This window comes from Schistocerca cancellata, chromosome 1 (genome assembly GCF_023864275.1).
Source record: "Schistocerca cancellata isolate TAMUIC-IGC-003103 chromosome 1, iqSchCanc2.1, whole genome shotgun sequence".
In the NCBI taxonomy this organism is placed as follows: Eukaryota; Metazoa; Arthropoda; class Insecta; order Orthoptera; family Acrididae; genus Schistocerca; species Schistocerca cancellata.
The window spans coordinates 677049587-677071265 of record NC_064626.1 but is presented as its reverse complement, the minus strand read 5'-3'; the positions used below and the strand labels follow the sequence as shown (position 1 = coordinate 677071265).

The window sequence follows — 21679 nt, the reverse complement described above, 5'->3', positions numbered from 1 at the left end:
CAAGCTTATGGAAGATACTCCACAGTTTTGAAGTGCAAAATGTCGGCCGAGCTGATGAAATCAGTCTTTGACTAATGTACACTGCCGGTAATAACTTATGGATGTGAAACGCGAATGTTACGTGATTTCGTTGCCAGAAAAGGGGAAAAGGAAGATCAATGTTGGTCTACACGAAGAAAGACAGAAATAAAGATGTTGATATCAGACAGATGACAAAGGTCGGTGACAATGGAAAGAGTGAGTACAGTGAAATGGCAGTGGGCTTGACATGTCACAAGAAGAAAAGATGGTAGGAGGTGAAACTAAGCACCAGATTGGAGGTCAATATACCAAAAAAAAGACCAAGGGGAATTCCATCAGGCAGATGGGACAAAGTCTTAAAGAAGATAGCTGGACTGAACTGGCAACGGGAAGCTCAACATCGGAAGAGATATGCAGGGATCCTACGTTGCACGCCGACTAATAGAGGCTGCATCACCAAGTGATCGAATTGGCTATTAATGATGGTGATGAGTTGATGAAAGGTGAAAATATAAAAATGAATCAAATCAAGCAGGTGAAAGAGAATGCAAATGTCTAAAAACTGAGCTTGACAGAAAGTGTAGATTGACTAACCAGGAATGGATAGAGGATAAATGTAAGGATTTAGAAGCATATTTCACCATGGGAAATGAAGATACCGTCTACGGGATAATTAAAGAGGCGTTTGGAGAAAAGAGAAGCAGCTGTATGAACGTCAAGAGCTCAGATGGAAAACCTGTGCTAAGCAAAAAACGGAAAGCTGAAAGATGGCCGCGTGGAGTGGCCGCGCGGTTAGAGGCGCCATGTTACGGATTGCGCGGCCCCTCCCGCCGGAGGTTCGAGTCCTCCTTCGGGCGTGGGTGTGTGTATTGTTCTTACCACAAGTTAGTTTAAGCTAGTTTAAGTAGTGTGTAAGTCTAGGCACCGATGACCACAGCAGTTTGGTCCCTTAGGAATTCACACAAATTTGATCATTTGCTGGAAGGTGGAAGGAAAATTTAGAGGACCTATACAAGGGAAACATACGTGAAGGCAATATTACTGTAAGGGAAGGGGATATAGATAAAATGAGATGGCCTGACAGAACTACTGAAGTAGTAATTCCAATTCCAAAGACAGAAGGTGCGGCAATTGTGAATATACCACACTATCACTTTAATATGTCCTGGTAGCAAAGTGCTAACACGAATTCTTCACGGAAGAATGGAAAAACTGGTAGAAGCTGACCTCGGGGAAGATAAGTTTCGATTCTGGACAAATGATGACAAGTCAGGGAAAGCCAAACCTACTATTATAGCATTTCTAGACTCAGAGAAAGCTTTTGACAATGTTGACTGGAATACTGTCTTTGAAATTCTGTAAGTAGCAGGGGTAGACTACCGGGACCGAAATGGTAATTCCAACTTCTACAGAAACCAGTTGGAAGAGTCTAGGAACATGACAGGGAAGCAAATGGTTGCAAAGGGAGTGAGACAAAGTTGTAGTTTAGCCCAGATGTTATTTAGTCAGTACATTGAGCAACCAGTAAAGAAAATCGAAGAAAAATTTGGAATAAGAGTTAAAGTTCAGGAAGAAGAAAGAACTTTGGGGTTTGCCGATGACATTATAATGGAAAAACAGTCGAACGGAATTGACAGTCTTGAAAGGAGTATATCCACTGAATTGGCGAAAATCATGATATTGCGATATGCACATATGGAGATGGCGGTAGTATCGCGCACACAAGATATAGAAGAGCAGTGCATTGGCGGAGCTGTCATTTGTACTCAGGAGATTCATGTGAAAAAGTTTGCGATGTGATTACGGCCGCACGACGGGAATTAACAGACTTTGAACGCGAAATGATAGTTGGAGTTAGACGTATGGGCCATTCCATTTCGAAAAACCGTTAGGGAATTCAATATTCCGAGAACCACAGTGTCAAGGGAATGCCGAAAACATCAAACTTCAGGCATTACCTCTTTCCACGGACAACGCATTGGACGACGGCCTTCACTTCACGACAGAGAACAGCGGTGTCAGCGTAGAGTTGCCCGTACTAACAGACAAGCAAAACTGAGTGAAATAACCTCAGAAATCAATGTTGGACGTACGACGAACGTATTCGTTAGGACAGTGCGCTGATGCCGCTCGGAGTGGCCGTGTGGTTAGAGGCGCTCTGTCACGAAGGGCAAGGGTGTATTTGTTGTCCCTAGGGTAAGTTAGTTTAAGTGGTGTGTAAGTCTAGGGACCGATGACCTAAAAAATTTGGTTCCTTAAGAATTGACACAATTTTGAACGCGTTTAAACAGTGCGCTGAAATTTGCCGTTAATGGGCTATAGCAGTAGACCGACACGAATACCTTTGCTAATAACAAGACATAGCCTGCAGCGCCTCTCCTGGACTCGTGACCATATCAGTTGGACCCTAGATGACTGGAAAACTGTAGCCTGATCGTACAAGTCCCGATTTCAGTTGGTAAAAGCTGATGATGGGGTTCGAGTGTGGCACAGACCCTACTACGCCATGGACCCAAATTGTCAACAAGTCACATTGCAAGCTGGTGGTGGCTTCATAATGGTGTGGGCTGTGTTTACATGGAATGCACTGGGTGCTCTGGTACAACCCAGACGATCATTGCCTGGAAATGGTTATGTTTTCCTACTTGGAGATCATTTGCACCTATTGTTGGGCTTCATGTCCCCAAACAACGATGTGCCTTGTCAACACTCCACAGTTGTTCTCGATTGGTTTGAAGAACATTCAGGATAGTTCGAGAGAATGGTTTGGGCACTCTTGTCACCCACATGAATCTTATCGAACACTTGAGTGATATGATCGACAGGTCAGTTCGTGCACAAAATCCTGCACCGGCAATAATTTGGCAGTTATGGACGGCTATGGAGGCAGCGTCGCTCAGTATTTCTGCAGGCCACGTCGAGTTGTTGGACTATGCCGTGGAAAAGGATGGCAGACACCACACTAGGAGATACCCAACGACTTTTGTCACTTCAGTGTAAGACGAACGCCAACAAAAGCAAAACAGTTATAATGAAATGTAGTCGAATTAGGTGACGCTCAGGGAATTTGATAAGGAAACGAGACGTTAAAAACTCATCTACTGATGAGTTTTCTGTTTGGACAGAAAAGGAACAGATAATGGTCAAAGTAGAGAGCATATAAGATGTAGACTGGCAGGCGTTTCTGAAGAAGAGAAATTTATTATCATCGAGTATAGATTTGAGTATTAGGGAGTCTTTTCTGAAAGTATTCGTATGGAGTGTAGCCATGTATGGAAGTGAAACATGGACGACAAGCAGGGACAACTTGATTAAAAGAAGAAACCGACTGATAGGGCACATTCTAAGACATCAAGTGCTAGCAAGTCTAATACTAGATGGAACCGCGGAGGGGGGGGGGGGAAGGGGGTAAAATTGTAGAGGGAGACCGAGAGATAAATACAATAATTAGATTCAGAAGACTTAGAGTGGAAGATTCTTGCACAGTATAGAGCAGCATAGAGAGCTGCTACAAACCAGTCTTTGGAGTGAAGACCACAGCAAAAATATGAACACCTAGAAGATTATTCAAAAATCATTTCAAGTACTGTGTACCTTTCGCATAATTTATTATCATTAAATTTTTATGTCAATATATTAGTTAGTCATATATCTCTATCATTATTATTTCCTGCCATTTTGTCTCTATAAATGTCAATCTTTTACTTATCGAAAAGAGTACTACATGTTTTTCCAGCTGCAATTTTATTTTGTAGGTCAATAACCTGACGGACCTTCCCGAGGACTTGTTGGCGAGCTGCGGGAGTCTGCGGGTGCTGTGGCTCTCCCACAACCGTCTGAGGCGGCTGCCGAAACGCCTGCTGGCAGCCACGCCCCAGCTGCGCACCGCGCGCCTCGACCACAACCTCATAGAGGACATCGCTGGCGACACCTTTGACAACAACCCGCAACTCGACCTCCTTGATCTGTCCAGTAATAGCCTCAAGTCGTTGCCGACAGGTAAGACAGGAACTGCGTTCGCTACTTTGTAAGAAGCAAGTCGTTCAGTCCAGCTTCTCATTATCAATGGTCTCTCGTTATTAACGTCATTAAATTACATTCTTTCTGAAGAATTTATGATCAGATTCATTATATTTTCCTCATATTCTGTCCCTGCAGAGGAACAAGAACGTTTCACAAGGTAACATATTATAGTCACATAATGGGCATTTTCCGAGATTAATTTCAAATACTGAAAATAGTGAGATAGGGGCAAATATTTCTTTGTCATAGTTTCGAACAAACTGTGTGCATGGAAGTCATTGTTTGCAACAGAACGAGGGAATAGTCTAGTTAATAATATACGACGAATGATGTGGCCCAATGTTAGGAGACTGTACTCGTTCAGCAGTTCACGTGTCCAGATATAAGCAGTGCTTGATTTCCTAAATAGGTTTAGACAGATAATGGTTTGATTCTTATTAAAGAGTATGGCTGATTTCTTCCCCTCATTCTTCCCCAGCTGGCTGGTGTGGCCGAGCGGTTGTAGGCGCTTCAGTCTGGAACCGTGCGACCGCTACGGTCGCAGGTTCGAATCCTGCCTCGGGCATGGTGTGTGTGATGTCCTTAGGTTAGTTAGGTTTAAGTAGTTCTAAGTTCTAGGGGACTGATTTCTTCAGATGTTAAGTCCCATTGTGCTCAGAGCCATTTGAACCATTCCTCCCCAATCTCAGCTCGTACTCCATCATTGATGACATCGTGGTCATTCTCCCTTTAGTTACTAACACCCCAATGTCGACTTTCAGTATTATTGTGTTAGTAATTTATTCATCTGAAATTAAAAGTGAAAACCATATGGCCGGCCGAAGTGGCCGAGCGGTTCTAGGCGCTCCAGTCTGGAACCGCGCGACCGCTACGGTCGCAGGTTCGAATCCTGCCTCGGGTATGGATGTGTGTGATGTCCTCAGGTTAGTTAGGTTTAGGTAGTTCTAACTCTAGGGGACTGATGACCTCAGATGTTAAGTCCCATAGTGCTCAGAGCCATTTGAACCAGTTTGAAAACCATATACTATCTGGTATATCAAAATATAGCTCCTAGTTACAGGGAGTAGACGGTGATTCAGCTAGCGCTACCGATCTAGTTTTTGCGACCCGTTCGCAGAACATCAGTCCTTTAAATCATTTAGCGATTCCTGCCTGACATGTAGCTGTGTTAATAAGGCGCCCCGAGTGACTGGATGTAACAAAGAGCGAAATTAATGTTCAAAAGGAGGTAACAGTGAAATAAATAACGCATTAAACACTGAATTGATGGAGTGTGTTCTGTACTTGTAATACTAGCATGTTCCCAGCAGTGTAGCGTGGAGCATGTGATCAGGCATTGCAGGTTGCATAAATCGGGGTCGGTAGCGGCAGTTGAATTAACCTGCATATCAGGAACGAGACAGATACAAACTGTAAAATCGTTTCCCAGTACTTCGAAAATTTATCTCTGAGACAAATGTGTATAAAACATAAATGCTTACCCTGATAATCTGCTTCCATGGCTGAGGGGTCAGAATTACCATGAAATGGAGTCGTATTCAAGTCCAGCGGAAAACGAAATCGCTAAGCCCAGAGCACTCAGGGTGACTTGCAGCATGTCTTATCTGCAGCACCTGTGATGTGTGGTCTATTGATGTCTTCACAGTAATTAATTGCACCTGCTTGGTACCTAGTGACTCACCTTTCCTCGTAACTCGTTCAGCGTACTTCCTATACCAGATGTGGTTGTTAGGCTACTATAATCCACCCTGTTACGGTCTTCATGTTTCCAAAGTTTGTTGACTCATTCAGTATTTTTTTTTCAACTCTGTAGATAGTGACAAGGTGTGCGCTGCATCCTTCTACATGCACTAGAAGTTCCCAGAATGTCTCACGCTACGACAGTACTTCCTTTTAAAGCCCTTTGAATAAGGATATGCCAGCCACACAACCTAGGTATGTCACTCTACTATTATTAGTTGTTGGGTCCGTTTGAAATGAAAAGGAGAGAATATTTATTCTACGGTCCTATAACATGGAGAGAAAGAATTCTGTGCCTCATGAGTATGCTGGTGTAGACTTTAAAGCAATGGATACATTCGGGTTGTGGAGGGGGGGGGGGGAGGCGCAGGTTGTCAAAGCCGCATCCACTTACCACTTATTCTGAGATGGTTTGTGTAGGAAGGCGAAACTTTTCAAATGAAGCCCCGCATTACGACGCCGGGAACGCTCCAGAGGACTGACCTATTTTCTGATGGGCCGCAAACAACATGTCACGTACATACAATAAATCAGAAGCGAATAAAAGTAATGAGACTCCGGGCAAAAATACAGTCCAGAGTACATTTCACTGAAATACCTTCTGTCTAAGGACGTGGCTACACTGATAGGCTACAACTGATTCAGCAGGTAATATCAGTTGTCAGCGAGCTCCTGCACCATGAGTCAGCTTGGCTGATGGTCGAGAAGATTGCTGACAGAACGGCATGGGAGCAACATAATCATCTGAACCAACACGTTTTCGCTGAGCTACTGGAAGATCAACGCTGCTGAAGTGCTGGTCTGCTGACCTAAGAAATCCGAAAGACCGTGTTTATGTAATCGTCTTCAGGCGACAGTCGACCTTTAACATTGCAACACGCCCTAGGTCCAGGGAAAGAGACAAGGGAGCAGAGGAGGAAATTTATGAACAAAGACTACCGTCTAAACTGAATGAAAGAACAAGTAGAAGTCACTCGAAACGTTCTCTGCACTGCAGATGGAGCCGACAACGAACCTACAAACTGGGGTGCCACTGACTGACATTATGAACAATCTCTGTCACATAAACAAATTTCCTGTCGTTATACATCAAAAATAATAATGCAGGCAAATGTGGCAATATTAATATTCATAGCCCTGTTAGCAGTAATAGAAATCGTAACACTAATAATAATTTTTGCTACAGTTTTAATAGTAAAGTGGTTATTGTTTACCTACAGTGAAAGTGAAAATGCAATTAGATGTGTAAAACAAGATTTATCTTGGATATCAGGTAATTAGCTATAACGTATAGTAAATAAATAAATATAAATTACTTGACTACAAATGTTATAATAAATTGCATTAAAGAGAAAACATATACAAGGGAAACTTTACAGTGACAAAGACACAACTTCGAGAGATTGCGGCAACGTTTGTACCACCTCAACATGATCACATCTTTTTCATGTGAACGTAAAAGTGAGGAGGATGTTAACTATATGCAGTTCGGTTGCGACAGAAGATTTCAAGAAACTACGAAAGTGATGCTGCGTGTGATATCCTCTGGCAATCAATTAACAACAAATTAAACTCTTTTAGCGACAGAAAACATAGCTGTATATAGACTTCTATACGATTTTATAGAGACAGAGAAATAAGAATATGAGAAAAGCGATTTTTTGCTTTATAACAGAATACTAAGTTGGTTCGATTTGTGTTAGCAAACCTTCTTTCATATTAATGAACGTATTTTAATTTTCTTACAAGGAACCGCTTGAGTGCGATCCCGAAAGGCTAATGGTATTTATGGCATTCGAATCCCCATACGTTGTCTACCAAGCAACCACAGCACCGGCTGTTAAAGGCAACAGGGGCGGGACTCGAGTTACCCAATGGTCAGCGTAGCACGAGGCTACGGAGTGCAGCTGGACTGCTTAGTAGACGAGTAACTCACAACAGCGCTACTGTGCTGGTGGTGTTGATACAAAGCAGAGCATGGCAACGATGAAGCAAACAAACGTTGCATTATATCTGCAACAAATGTTGCCAAAGTTGACGTTTCCTCAGAAAGGAACAAGCAGAATTTCACGGAATGAGAAAGAAGTGGCGGATGAGTCAGTGGAATGTGTGGTGACGTATACGGTTGACTGTGCGGACAGTGTACATGAGAAGCACAGTGACGATGATACGTGCTTAATAAGTGAAAGTGGTACTGGGACTGGTGTCGAGCCATGTCCGCCGGCCGCGGTGGTCTAGTGGTTCTAGGCGCGCAGTCCGGAACTGCGGGACTGCTACGGTCGCAGGTTCGAATCCTGCCTCGGGCATGGATGTGTGTGATGTCCTTAGGTTAGTTAGGTTTAAGTAGTTCTACGTTCTAGGGGACTTATGACCACAGCAGTTGAGTCCCATAGTGCTCAGAGCCATTTGAACCATTTTAATGAAAACCTAAGTTGACCTTTTAAAGAGTGCCTAACATTTGCCATGGGTTTAATTAAAACTGACAGAATAGAGTTGATAGTGGAAGTGTATATATGTTGAAGAAGATTAGGATCAATCAATTGAGACAATAAAAAACTGAAAAATAGTTTTCCGTATTTTCAGCTGCAGATCCATACCAAAAGATCCTTAATCTGAAGAAACTAAAGTGAATTAAAGAATTTTGTGTCCTTGGTCACTTCCTCCAAGCCATTGATGAGAATATTTACAGGGATTCGTAAAACGATTGACTTTAGTTATAATGTAATAAATTCTTATAATTAAAATATAACAGTTGTTCGTTGATTTCAACTGCTTTATCATACTGCAGTTAGATTAACTGTAGATCTGTGATTTCTCTTCACATAATGCAGAGTCCCCGAAGTGGAATATAAAAATCATGATTCGTGTAATATCGAGAAATCTACAGTATTAGGGCCACGGTGCATATTTACTGCAGTAATTTTGAGCGGTAAATATTCACAAGACAGCGAGATATTTTCTCTTTCTCGTCGTTTTTAATTCCTATAAAATTTTCGTACTACATGGATTCATCGTCAAATTTTTCACACTCCTATATAAGAGACCGGCAATTCTCATGTATGTGTAAAACCCAAATGGCGTTGCCTCTTAACAGAACACAATAAATGTGATAGACATATACAGCATATTTCAGCCTAGAAGTTGGGGCTCATGGTATAAATTGGGGCGTGATATACCAGCACAGAAATGACACGTTTAATGGAAGATGCGTTGTTAACAATGGAAAATCCTTCGAATTCTTGTATCGAGTAACGATAAAAATGAATTTTAATTGCGTATTTCATATTTTATATCAAGCCTGTTACTTTCAATATTCGACGGGAAATTCAGTTGCTCGGCCGTTAAAATAGTATAGGTGAACCAGCGGGGAATGGCGAAATAGTGAAGTACAAACATAAAAGTCAAGCCTCACTAGACACGGTTAAAATGCGCGAGAGAATATCAGCTTTTATTGCCGCGCAGTTGACGATTTTTATGTTAACTGTGCAGAGAGGCAGATATTAAAGGTAAATTGAAATTCAGGTCAGATGTACGTCAGATTAATCTCGGCAAATGGAACTGTTCAGTAGTGTGTCACGGGTGCACAACGACGGCCTTTCATCTGAATGTTTATTTATGAATCATTCACGCATTGTCAGCCATGGGTATCGCTGTGCGTTTGTATACGAACAAGGTTCACTTCTATACATGCACACAGGCTGCTACTAAAGTGTCAAAGTTATATTGTTCAAAAGTGCGTCACTGAAGCAAGCAACGACCACGAGCTGCTTTCTGGGAGTTTATATCATATCTATAAACAACCAAATTACTCAAATAATTCTACTCTGTTTCTACTTAGCATTTACCAGATACCATTCTAGCATTTTTTCGGATATAAACCTAATGACAACTGGAACTTATGTACCACGCTTTCCAAATGTATATACTTCAAACTTTTGGCCAGAAAAACAAGATTATTTTTTAATTGTCGGTTTCTACAGCACATTCTCTTGCATACAGCAAGATCATTAACTCATTTGCGTCGAAGAGACACATAAGCATATTTTTACAGAGGAACATTGCAAAACTGCAAAGTAAATAACTAAGAAATCTTACACGGCGATAAAACTGCTACTGCAAGTAGAACATAATTTTAGCAACCTAATTTCATCTGTAGGACCACTGTCAGTAAATGTGGCTCCGAGCTCGTATTTACGACTATTAAGGAATGACGAATATGTCTGAGACAGTTGGAGGCATATTACCACAACACAGTCAAAAGTAGCAGGTCTGTTGTAAAAATGTGTTCTATTTACTTTACCTTTCTAGTACTTTCGTGCCCAGAGGGTTTTTTCCCCATTAATGGCGAAGGAATATTAGAACGTGCTAGAGACTATTCGGCATCTTACCACGCTGACAAAACAAGTGTTAACAAGCAATGGGAAGAAATAATGAACTCTCTAGGAGAGAAAAAGCTATCAACGAAGAAGAAATGGTTCAATGAGACATGTGAACAAGCTGTGAAGGCCAGGAAGAGAGCAAGGGCGGTGAACATGCTGGACAGACAATGTGCGGTACAAAAGGAAGCACTAAAGACCGTAAGAAGGGAAACAAATAGGATTATGAGAACAGAAAAAAGAAAATTCATGAACAATATGATGAGATCGAAAAGGGAAATACAATATCAGACAGCAGGAAAATGTTTCAGATGTTGAAACATGTGATGAATGGTCACAGAAACGAAGCTTTAGTTATTAATGATAAGGATGGAAATGTGATAACAGACAAGAAAATAATTCTGAGTAGGTGGAGTGAATATTTTGAAGCGTTATTAAATACTGAAGATCCAGAGAATGTCTTTCTATATGAGAATAAGACAAAAGGTGAAGGAGAAGCAGCAAACATTCAAGTTATTCAACAAGATGTACAGAGAGCAATGAGGAAACTAAAGAATAACAACGCATCAGGAGAGGATAGGCAGAGATGTTGCAGGCAGGAGGAGGAACACTTCAGGAAGAGCTATACAATCTCATAAAAGAAATATGGGAAAAAGGGGAAATCCAAAGAGTGGAATCAGCCGTCATTATCCCACTGTATAAAAAAAACAGCAATAGGAATTGTGACAACTACTGAGGCATTTCTCTCCCAAGTGTACCTTATAAAGTTCTATCTATAATAATACTTGAAAAACTTAACCCGTTTGCAAAAGATATTGTAGGACAGTAACAGGCAGGCTTCCAGGAAGGACGATCGACCATCGATCAAATTTTCACCATGAGGCAAATATGACATAAATGCTGGGAGTTCAACCATCGGTTTCTGGTGACATTCGTGGACTTCTCAAAGGCTTATGACAGTATCCACAGATTAAATATGTACAACATCCTGAGAGAGCTTGGTATACCAATGACGTTAATAAACATGGTCAAGGTGTGTACAGCGGAGACAATAGCCAAAGTGGAATACCAAGGGGAGATATCCGAGGAATTCCATATCAGAAGGGATGTAAGACAAGGTGATGTTATTTCACCACTGTTATTTAATCTGGTCCTAGAGAAAGCAATCCAAAAAGTGTACAGAGAAAACAAAGGGGTGCCGCTAAATGGTAGGACAGATTTGTTGGGTTATTCAGACGACATCGCAGTCCTAGCACAATCACAGGAAGAGATGGTAGAAACTGTAAAGCACTTAGCGCAGAATGCAAGTATGGTCGGGTTACAGATTGATGCGGAGAAGACCGAGGTAATACAGGAATCAAGAGAAGCCCCTAATGACATCCCATTACAGGTAGGGATATGGAAATTCGCTAAAGTGGAAAATTTTAAATACCTTGGTACATGGTTCAACAGGCAAAATAATTTAAAACACGAAATAAATCAACGAATGGGTCTAGAACTTATTTGTGTCTAAAGCGGGTAATGTCATCAAAGAATCTGTCATTACGACCAAACTTAAAGCATAAAATGTCGAGATAGTGCCAGTATTGTTGTATGGGACAGAAGGCCTAAGCACAACAAAGAAAGATGAAGAAAAATTGTTGGTCTTTGAAAGAAAAATTATGAGAAGGATCTTTGGACCTGTCCAGGAAGGGATGTCGTGGAGACGTGGAAAAAACAAGAATTGTATGAGCTGATGAGGCAACCGAACATCATTCAAAAACTGAAAGCGCGGAGAATAAGCTTGGCAGGCTACATTTCTAGGAGACCAGACACCTCTCGGGAAAAAGCCATTCAATTGGAAGACCCAGGAAGCGATGTAAGAATGACAACTGGATCCAAAATGCACAAGATCGCCATATATGGAGGAGCATTGTGAGGTCGGCGCATGATCTGCAGGGTCCTTGATCGCCGATTTGATGATGATGATGATCATGATGATCATGATGAATAGACAATTTCAAAGACATTCGTCGGAAACATTTACTTGATCACAAATAAAGAGCAATCTGAGACACCTCGACCAAAGCTGGTTTCCGTGAGTTTGAAATGAATTAATTCAAGTAATTCTCAGAATTTAAATAATTGGGTACCATGAAAGCTTTGTAGGATACAAAATTTACAGAGAAAAAGATTCATCATATTATGCTATTAAGAAATCATATCATATCTGTAGTTCCTCTTGAAACTAGAACCTTCCAGGAAGTATTAAATTAATTTGATATTCTCACAGTTCCATGTACATTGAACCGCCAAAGAAACTGGTTGGGCACGCATATTCAAATACAGAGATACGTAAACAGGCAGAAGACGGCGCTGCGGCCGATAACTCCTATATAAAGACAATTGTCTGGAGCAGTTGTTAAATCGGTTACTGCTGCTGCAATGGTAGGTTATTACGATTTAAGTGAGTTTAAACGTGGTGTTGTAGTCGGTGCACGAGCGATGGGACACAGCATCTCCGAGGCAGCAACAGAGTGGGGGTTTTCCCATACAAGCGTTTCACTAGTATACCATGAATATCAGGAATCCGGTAAAACATCAAATCTCCGACAACGCTGCAGCCGGAAAGACATCCTGCAAGAACGGGACCAACGGCGACTGAAGAGAATTGTTCAGCGTGACAGAAATGCAACCCTTCCGCAAATTGCTGCAGATTTCAAAGCTGGGCCATCAACAAGAGTCAGCGTGCGAATGATTCAACGACACGTCATCGATATGGGCTTTCGGAGTTGAAGGCCCACTCGTGTACCCTTGATGGCTGTACGACACAACGCTTTACGCTCCGTCTGGGCTCACCAACACCGACATTGGAATGTTGATGACTGGCATTGGAATGTTGATGACTGGAAACATGTTCCCTGGTCGGACGAATCTATTTTCAAATTGTATCAAGCGGATTGATGTGTAAGGATATGGACAAAAGCTCATAAATCCATGGAACCTGCATGTCAGCAAGGGACTGTTCAAGCTGGTGGAGTCTCTGTAATGGTAGGGGCGTGTCCAGTTGGAGTGATATGGGACGCCTGATAGATCTAGATACGTCTGACAGGTGACACGTACCTAACCATACTGTCTGATCACCTGCATCCATTCCTGTCCATTGTGCATTCCGACGGACTTGGGCAACTCCAGCAGGGCAATGCGACACCCCACACGTCCAGAGTGGCTCCAAGAATAGTCTTCTGAGTTTAGCCACTTCCGCTGGCCCCCAAATTCCCCAGAAATGAACATTATTGAGCATATTTGGGATGCCTTGCAACGTGCTGTTCAGAAGAGATCTCCATCCCCTCGTACTCTTACCGATTTATGGACAGCCCTGCAGGATTCGTGGTTTCAATTCCCTCCAGTGCTACTTCAGACATTAGTCGAATCCATGACACGTCCTGTTCCGACACTTCTGCGTGCTCGCGGGGGCCCTACACGATGTTAGGGAGGTGTACCAGTTTCTTTGGTTCTAATATTTGGCTTATAATGCACTGCGCAGATGAGAAATTACAAGGTTCGAAACCTAGACAGTAGTGCAGATGTAAGTGACTAATAACTTTCAGGTTACATTAATTCGGTAGTTATGGAAAGTACGTATAACACTCCTGTCTGCTGCTACTGTACCATAACCTCAATGCCAGAAACAGGTTGTGACATAAAACTATTTTGTAAAAGCAACTATGGCACAAAGCAACAGAGCAGTGTTACCCTCTGAGAGGAATTTTGTTATGTTGACCGTGTTGTTCCTAACGGAGGTGGCTTATCGGAAATGAAAGTCAGAATTACTTAAATATTGGAATAGTGACAAACAAAATTTTGCCTAGCTATACTGTTTATAGAATAAGGGAAACGGTCGCCAGCCTAATTAGGCAAGAGAAAGATTAACGTTCTCGTTTATGAAAGTAGGTATAAGTAACTATAGTGGACAAACACAACCTAGACTTAGCCACACGGGAGTGCAATGAACTCTGACACACATATGTTTTAAGATTGAAGCTAACAACTGGAGCAGCACAAACTATTTGCTAAATTATAAGATATACCGAAACACCCTATTACTTTCAGGCTTACTTAAAGTGAATGGTCTTTATAACATTACTATTAACATGCACTTCTAATACACAAGATACACAAACACTTAGCAAACATGAATATATAATGTTTCACAACTGCAGCTTTCTCACTTTTACTACAGCGAAACACAATACTGACCAAATTGCAAGAAACTGACTCACCTTTTAGAATTTATTACAGACAATAATGTGATCATTTGCCTTATAAGCCTCAGTCTTAAGAACTTTTAATATTGAAGTTAGCAACAGCACTTTATATAGCAGTTTTAATAGGAAAATTATTTTGAGCAAATAACATTTACTTTAACTCACTCTATTGCCACATTAACTTTAACCTTCTTTTTACTAAGTTCAAGAGGCATTAATTAGCAAAACTCTAGGCTTTAATTTCTTTTAGTAAGGACACTCGGATATCACTTTAGCTCAAACGGAGAGGAACCTGAGAGGTGTTATGATGAGGAGAAAAATCAAGGTAGGTACATAAATTCAGATACAAATTACCTTATATTTCAGCACATTAGCACGTCCATTAAGCTGATCCTTCACTGTACATCATTATAGTATTACGTTACAAATGATTGCGCAATGTGGTGGCAACTGCATGTTGGTAGGTGGAATTGTAGGCAGAATTGCTGGACTCTGTCATTTCTTGGTGGCGATGATAGATACAAACTCCAGAATAGTTCCAGCTATTTATCCATCCATCCGAGGCCTTGGAAAGAAGCAGGAAAAGCCTCTCTCGGAATCAGCACAATATGAATCTTTTACATGGCAGTGCACGGACTCGTAGATCGTCTCCGACTCGTAGCTCGTCTCCGACTGCTGGCTCGTCCCCGACTGACTATCAGTTCCACCTTTTCCACCTAGGCCAACCACAATTTGCGCGCGCTACACAGTTCCGTTCCCGAGGGGAACCACTACACCTTTTACATACAGAATAAGTGAGGATCAGCAATTTACATAACGGCAACCAAATACATTAAATAAAACAAAACATTTACACATATTGACATCTCTACAAAAAATTATTCACACAAAATTACAATCATATACAGTAAGTTTTGTTCCCTCCAAATGGGACAAAGAATATAAATTGCAGATACACTATTTTGCATAGAATCAAATCACGACATCAAATGTTTGACAAAGAAAAGAGTATACAATTTTGTGTTATCTGTTCAATCAAACACATTTACAGATACTCAGTGTTATAACATTAAATAAAATTTCAATGAAATAAATGCAACATTAATGTTACTTAGAAGCAAAGCAGTTCTACCCCTAGCGTTAGCATTTATAAAGATACAACATTCAACAGAGAATAAGAACGTGCACATCGTCATTTAGTGAACAAAATACGAGCATATCGAGAATCGAACAGGATTTGTGATTGGATTTAGGACTTCCACGCAGACAGAACTCAAGAACTTGTTCTTAACGTCTTAATCGACAGATGTAAAGGTTATTTCAAGAGTATCCTAAACGAACGGAGTAGGTCCATTACTGCTAACAAAATTTATAAGTGAACTGTGGATAACGTTGAAAGCTTCGTCAAGCGTTACGCGAACGTTGCAGTTAGCTACACAGAGGTTGCAAGGGAGAAATAGAGCGGAGAAGTTCAGGAGTGCTCGCGGGAAATCGATGACTGGTTGCAGGGACGGTTACTTGTCGAAAATAAATGTAATGTGTTCCTGACGAATAGACGAAGAGATCTGTTACTATTGGATTACGCTAATCGATAAATCACTGAAAACAGTAACAACATTAATATCTACAAGTAACCGCTCGGAATGACGTAAAGTGGAATTACCACATGCAGGAACTAGAGGAAAATTTATAGGTTCCAGATTGAGAGTCGCTGGAAGAATGTTGAGGAACTGAAATTCGTATATGAAAGAAGTAGCTTGCGCAGGAGGTCTGGGACCATAATGCGTACTTGAGGAGACTTATGACAGTTCTGAACTGGTCGCTAAATATACTGCTCACTTGTTGTTCAAAAGTTATTATTTATTGGTGCGTCTCGGGCACAGCCCGTCTTCAGAGTATCAAAGACAAGTATTCATGCAGATTATGGAGTTACTCTTCTTTTTTTAATCTTGTGGGACTTAACTGCTAAGGTCATCAGTCCCTAAGCTTACACACTACTTAACCTAAATGATCCTAAGGACAAGCACACACACTCATGCCCGGGGGAGGACTGTAACCTCCGCCGGACAAGCCACACAATTAATGACTGCAGCGCCCAGACCGCTCGGCTAATGTCGCGTGGCGATTATGGAGTCACATGTACCCTGCGTTCTGATACTGACAGCAGATACATGTGACTCTTTACTCAGTATGAAGACTTTTCCATGTTCTGATGATGGGCTGTGTCCGAAACGAGTTAATATATAAGAATTTTTGAACAGGAAGTGACCAGTTGTTCAAGCGATCTATTCATCACCGGCATTACTCTCCTCAGTAGTTATGTCGAGCGGCTGTTTAATTTTTTTGACGAGCCTGTGAGCGTTACCGAGTGGTATTAATAGTATAGAGAAGAGTCGAGCAGCATGTTTCGTCACGGGTCGCTTAGTAAGCGCGAGGGCGTAATGGAACCGTATCGAAATTCTGTGGCAGGTACTTTAATTCTGATACGGAAATGTATCATATTTCTCTAGTGTCTTTCACGTTATTTCTCTTAAATTTTTATTATTTGCAACACGAAGAAAACTGTTTGTTGGAAACGTGACACAGAGATGATCTGCTTGTCCTTTGACTGCAAGTGGTTAAGCTTAAAATCGTTGTCTCCCTGATAATCATTCATTTGTTCGCTTTAGAATGTTTAATCCTACAACTTGATGTACTAACGTCATCAGATGAGACTTCGTTGTCTGAAATACGGCATAAGTAATATACTTTTTGCTGTAAATAACCACCACAAGTTGCTGAGCGTTTTATTTTTGTTATTGCAGAATAATAAAAGCAGAAAGCTATGAAGCCCATTTTTAAGAAGATCTCATTATAAGTTTATGTTTTATGATTTTCTTTTCTACAGTCCGGTGGAAAAGTAAACATTTTTATTTTGCAGTTTTCATTCGATAAATGAAGGCATATATCACAAATTCATTTGTGTGTGCTGCTTTGTATGAAATTCTCGTTGTACTCAGCCTTTTCCTAGTAGCTGTGTACTAACAGAGCATTGGTTACAGTTCTGTTCCTTTTTTTTTTTTACTCTGGAGCCATTATTTCATAAATTGAAAACGAGTGTTCTGTTAAATAGTCAGACAGGTAACATGGCTTTTAGTTGATAAGTCAACTTCATTTCCATTGAACCACAAGCGTAATGGCTCATGTTTGCTTGGATTTTGAATTGTGAAGTTGTGGTCCCATACGTTAGATTTATAATATAAAGAACTGCGCTTAAATTTGGGCATACTTTTATTGAAGAAATGTCCATCACGAGGGGCAACACATAGCCCCTTGAGTGACCAGTGATATTTTCCTTGTTGTCGTATTAAGGATGATTTATTCCTAACATCACTCAAGTTTTCCAATTCATACGTGATACCTTCCTCACTGTAATATTTTTGGATATTTTTCAGTATAACCAACACTGTGCGATCGCTTGTATCAGGCCGTTTTTCATTGTCATTACAGGTTAATTTGTATTCATTGAATACGTATGAATATATTGTCTATTTCATTTTTCAGAAAGGCTTCGTCTGAGTCTTCGTGAGACAGTGTGATGGCAATTTTGGCAGTCAATTGTACAAATATATGAATTTTCATGGAATGATCCAGGATTTCATTGTCTTCTCTGCTCGACATTAGTCTTCTGCTTGGATTCAGATAATGACTAGAATCGTTTTGGATTATCTAGCTACTTGAACACTTTTATAAAATATTTATTTTGACTCCTGGATAATTTCAATCTTGCATTTACCTTATTTAGACTTTTAAATAAAGAAGCTAAATGAATTTTCTTTTGACTGCAGTTTTCTGCATCCATTACTCATAATTTCCATATTTTTCCTTTAAATATTTTGGTTGTCGTTACCTTCCCGCTCTTTGAGACTCTCGTATAATAGATTTGATTTTTAGTTGGATTACGTGATTTCTTTGTGTACTAATTCGTTTAGAACTCATTCTTTTCTCCAGTTCTCATAATTTGGCTGTAGACGGATGAGCCAAAACATAATGATGGCCTGCTTCATAACGAGTTGGTCCACCTTTGAAAGGAAACACAGCAGCATTTCTGAGTGGCGTATATTTCACAAGTCGTTGGTAGTCCGCCAGAGATGAGTGGGCGCGGAGATGGCACCCAGTAACGTCCCAGATGTGTCCCATCAGGTTAAGACCAGGAGAATCAATGAAACTTCGCTCTAATGCTCTTCAAATCGCTAAACCACAGTTCTGACCTTGTTACATTAACAGTTAGCCTGCTGGAAGAGGCCATCGCTGTAGGAGAAGACATCAAGCTTGAAGGGATGCAGGTGGTCCGTAGTAACGTCTATGTGGTCTATAGCGGTCACAGAGCATTCGATAACAACCACGGGTCTTATACAAGCCTGGGTGAATTTCTACTGCACCGTAATACCTCCTCCAGCGACCGGCACCCGTGGTGCTAAGCATGTTTCAAGTAGCCATTTACCTGGATGACGGCGTACCTAGACACGACCATTGACCTGATAAACGAAAAAACGTGATTCGTCCGACCAGGTGTCAGTTTACCATTGAGTAACGGTCCAGTCTTCATGATCCCATGTTCATTATAATCGTAATAGACGATGTCGTAGTGGAAACTCGTAGGGGTCTTCTGCTGCATGGCCCCATCTTCAACAGTGTGCGCTGAACGGTGTGTTCCGGGACACTTGTGCCTGAACTAGCACTGTACTGTGTTTTCTGATCTGCGGTACAGAGCGGGAAAGTCCCCAGGCTCCACTTGATGAGGGATGAAACTCCAACGTCTTGTCGCCTACTCGTGATTTCATCGTATTTTAATCACTTCTCGTAATGCTCACGGCAGTAGCAGCTGTTTACGACAAGCTCGTTCTCAGGTGCTTGGAAACAATCATCCCTCTGTCATCATTGCGCATATCGGCGCTAGGATGATTACCCGTTCGTCTCTGGCTCCACTTGTACATATTTTCCTTATCGCTTTACGTGATTATTACGTGATCAGGCAGTATTTAGTCTGGCGGTGGACGGTGGTCATAATGTGGTGGTTCATCATTATATATTATTTGCTCGTTGTAGTACTACATTTTCTAAAGGTGTGTCGTCAAGAATTTCGTCTTCTGTTATTGCTCAAGTTCTCCACGGTCGTACACTTGACGTGTGACCACACAGTCAAAATGGTTCAAATGGCTCTGAGCACTATGGGACTTAACATCTATGGTCATCAGTCCCCTCGAACATAGAACTACTTAAACCTAACTAACCTAAGAACAGCACACAACACCCAGTCATAACGAGGCAGAGAAAATCCCTGACCCCGCCGGGAATCGAACCCGGGAACCCGGGCGCGGGAAGCGAGAACGCTACCGCATGACCACGAGCTGCGGACAACAGTCAACCAAGAAACTGTTCGTATTCAACTTCTATGCCTGTTTCACCCCATATTACAGTATTTATAGTTACCAATCTCAATGGGGTAGCCGTCTGCATAATCGATTTTAGGATTTTGGTTTTCAGTGGGGTAATTTCGTATAGTTTCAATAGAAGCATTTGGCAGTGCTCCTTATTAATATCCATAATATCTGCATGTAAAAGTCAGGGTTGTCTGTCTTAAAATCCATTGTTAATTTCAAATTCTGCAGGAACTTCACATCATTTTTAAATGTCACATATTTTTTGTCGTGTTACTCTATGTACAAGTTCTTTGTGGTTTGTTACTAACTGTCGACATGTCTTAACTACAAATTTGAAAATCACAAAAGAACTAAACGAATCATTGTGACTTATGTGTCAGAGCAAAATAGATGGAACTATTTTTATCACTATTTTCATACAATTACGAAGCACCAAATTGCAGATTTAGGATTTATTTTAACTTCGATTAAGTAGCGTGTGAACATTTCGTTCGAGTCCTCCCTCGGGCATGTGTGTGTGTGTTTGCCCTTAGAATAATTTAGGTTAAGTAGGGTGTAGCTTAGGGGCTGATGACCTTAGCAGTTAAGTCCCATAAGATTTCGCACATATTTTTGAACATCTCGTTCCCGAAAAAGAGCAAATAATACCACGAAACGCTTCGCTATAAACTGCAAAAACAAATAATTAATACTCATCTGTTGTTGATGGCAGTGAAGTGTAATATTCGTATATCTTCTTGGTGAACGAATTATTCTTTGGTTTCCCATCGTTAGGTAATTACTTAGATTTATTAATCACCATGAAACAAATACAAAAGAGTTAACTTACAATGTATTGCTAACTTGTTAGCGTGGACTTCAAATAAAATGAAGGCCATATGGAAAATGTGGCGTAAGTCCACGTGAATAAATGTGGTAGAAGAATAATTTCAACCAGTTAAAGTGATTCTTTTAATGGATATACTCACGCTACATGGAGGAACGTAAACATATTATATGCTTTAATAGTCATTATGATGTTGCACAATACGTAATTTTTTGTTTCACTATGAATCGGCTTTCTGCTTTGTAGGCTATCCTTAAATGATTTAAGTAAACAGTGAATCGTATTATTCTGTACCTGCAACCTGCCTGTATTTTTATTATTACATACTTGTGGGAGTAATTGTATATCCTTCAGTTGTTTGTAACGAATAAAGAGCGCAGCTGGCATGAATGTGCCCAGGGACAAAACAGGTGCTTCCAATTTGTATGTACAAAAACACTTTTTTCAGTATGAGGTTTTAAATAATTACAAAAACAATAAAAAAGAATAACTGTTCTTGTTTATAACTGAATAGTATTGCCAGTTTTAGAAGTATGAAACCGAAATTTGGTTCAATAATCACACATCTGTGGTTTGAAACTGATAAACGATATTTTGTTCAGAATAATCTCCATTGATGTTGTTGTGGTCTTCAGTCCTGAGACTGGTTTGATGCAGCTCTCCATGCTACTCTATCCTGTAAAAGCTTCTTCATCTCCCAGTACCTACTGCAACCTACATCGTTCTGAATCTGTTTAGTGTACTCATCTCTTGGTCTCCCTCTACGATTTTTACCCTCCACGCTGCCCTCCAATACTAAATTGGTGATCCCTTGATGGCTCAGAACATGTCCTACCAACTGATCCCTTATTCTAGTTAAGTTGTGCCACAAACTTCTCTTCTCCCCAATCCTATTCAATACCTCCTCATTAGTTATATGATCTGCCCATCTAATCTTCAGCATTCTTCTGTAGCACCACATTTCGAAAGCTTCTATTCTCTTCTTGTCCAAACTAGTTATCGTCCATGTTTCACTTCCATACA

General features: G+C 40.8%; 1 protein-coding gene across 1 annotated transcript in view; it reads left to right on the top strand.

Annotated features, from left to right (window-relative positions):
• The window catches only part of LOC126184060 (prolargin-like), a 119707-nt gene that overhangs the window by 85364 nt on the left and 12664 nt on the right, over nt 1-21679 (top strand). The window contains exon 5 of the mRNA XM_049926424.1: nt 3777-4020. Coding sequence (XP_049782381.1) covers nt 3777-4020 — 244 coding nt within the window. The remainder of the gene's footprint in view (nt 1-3776; nt 4021-21679) is intronic.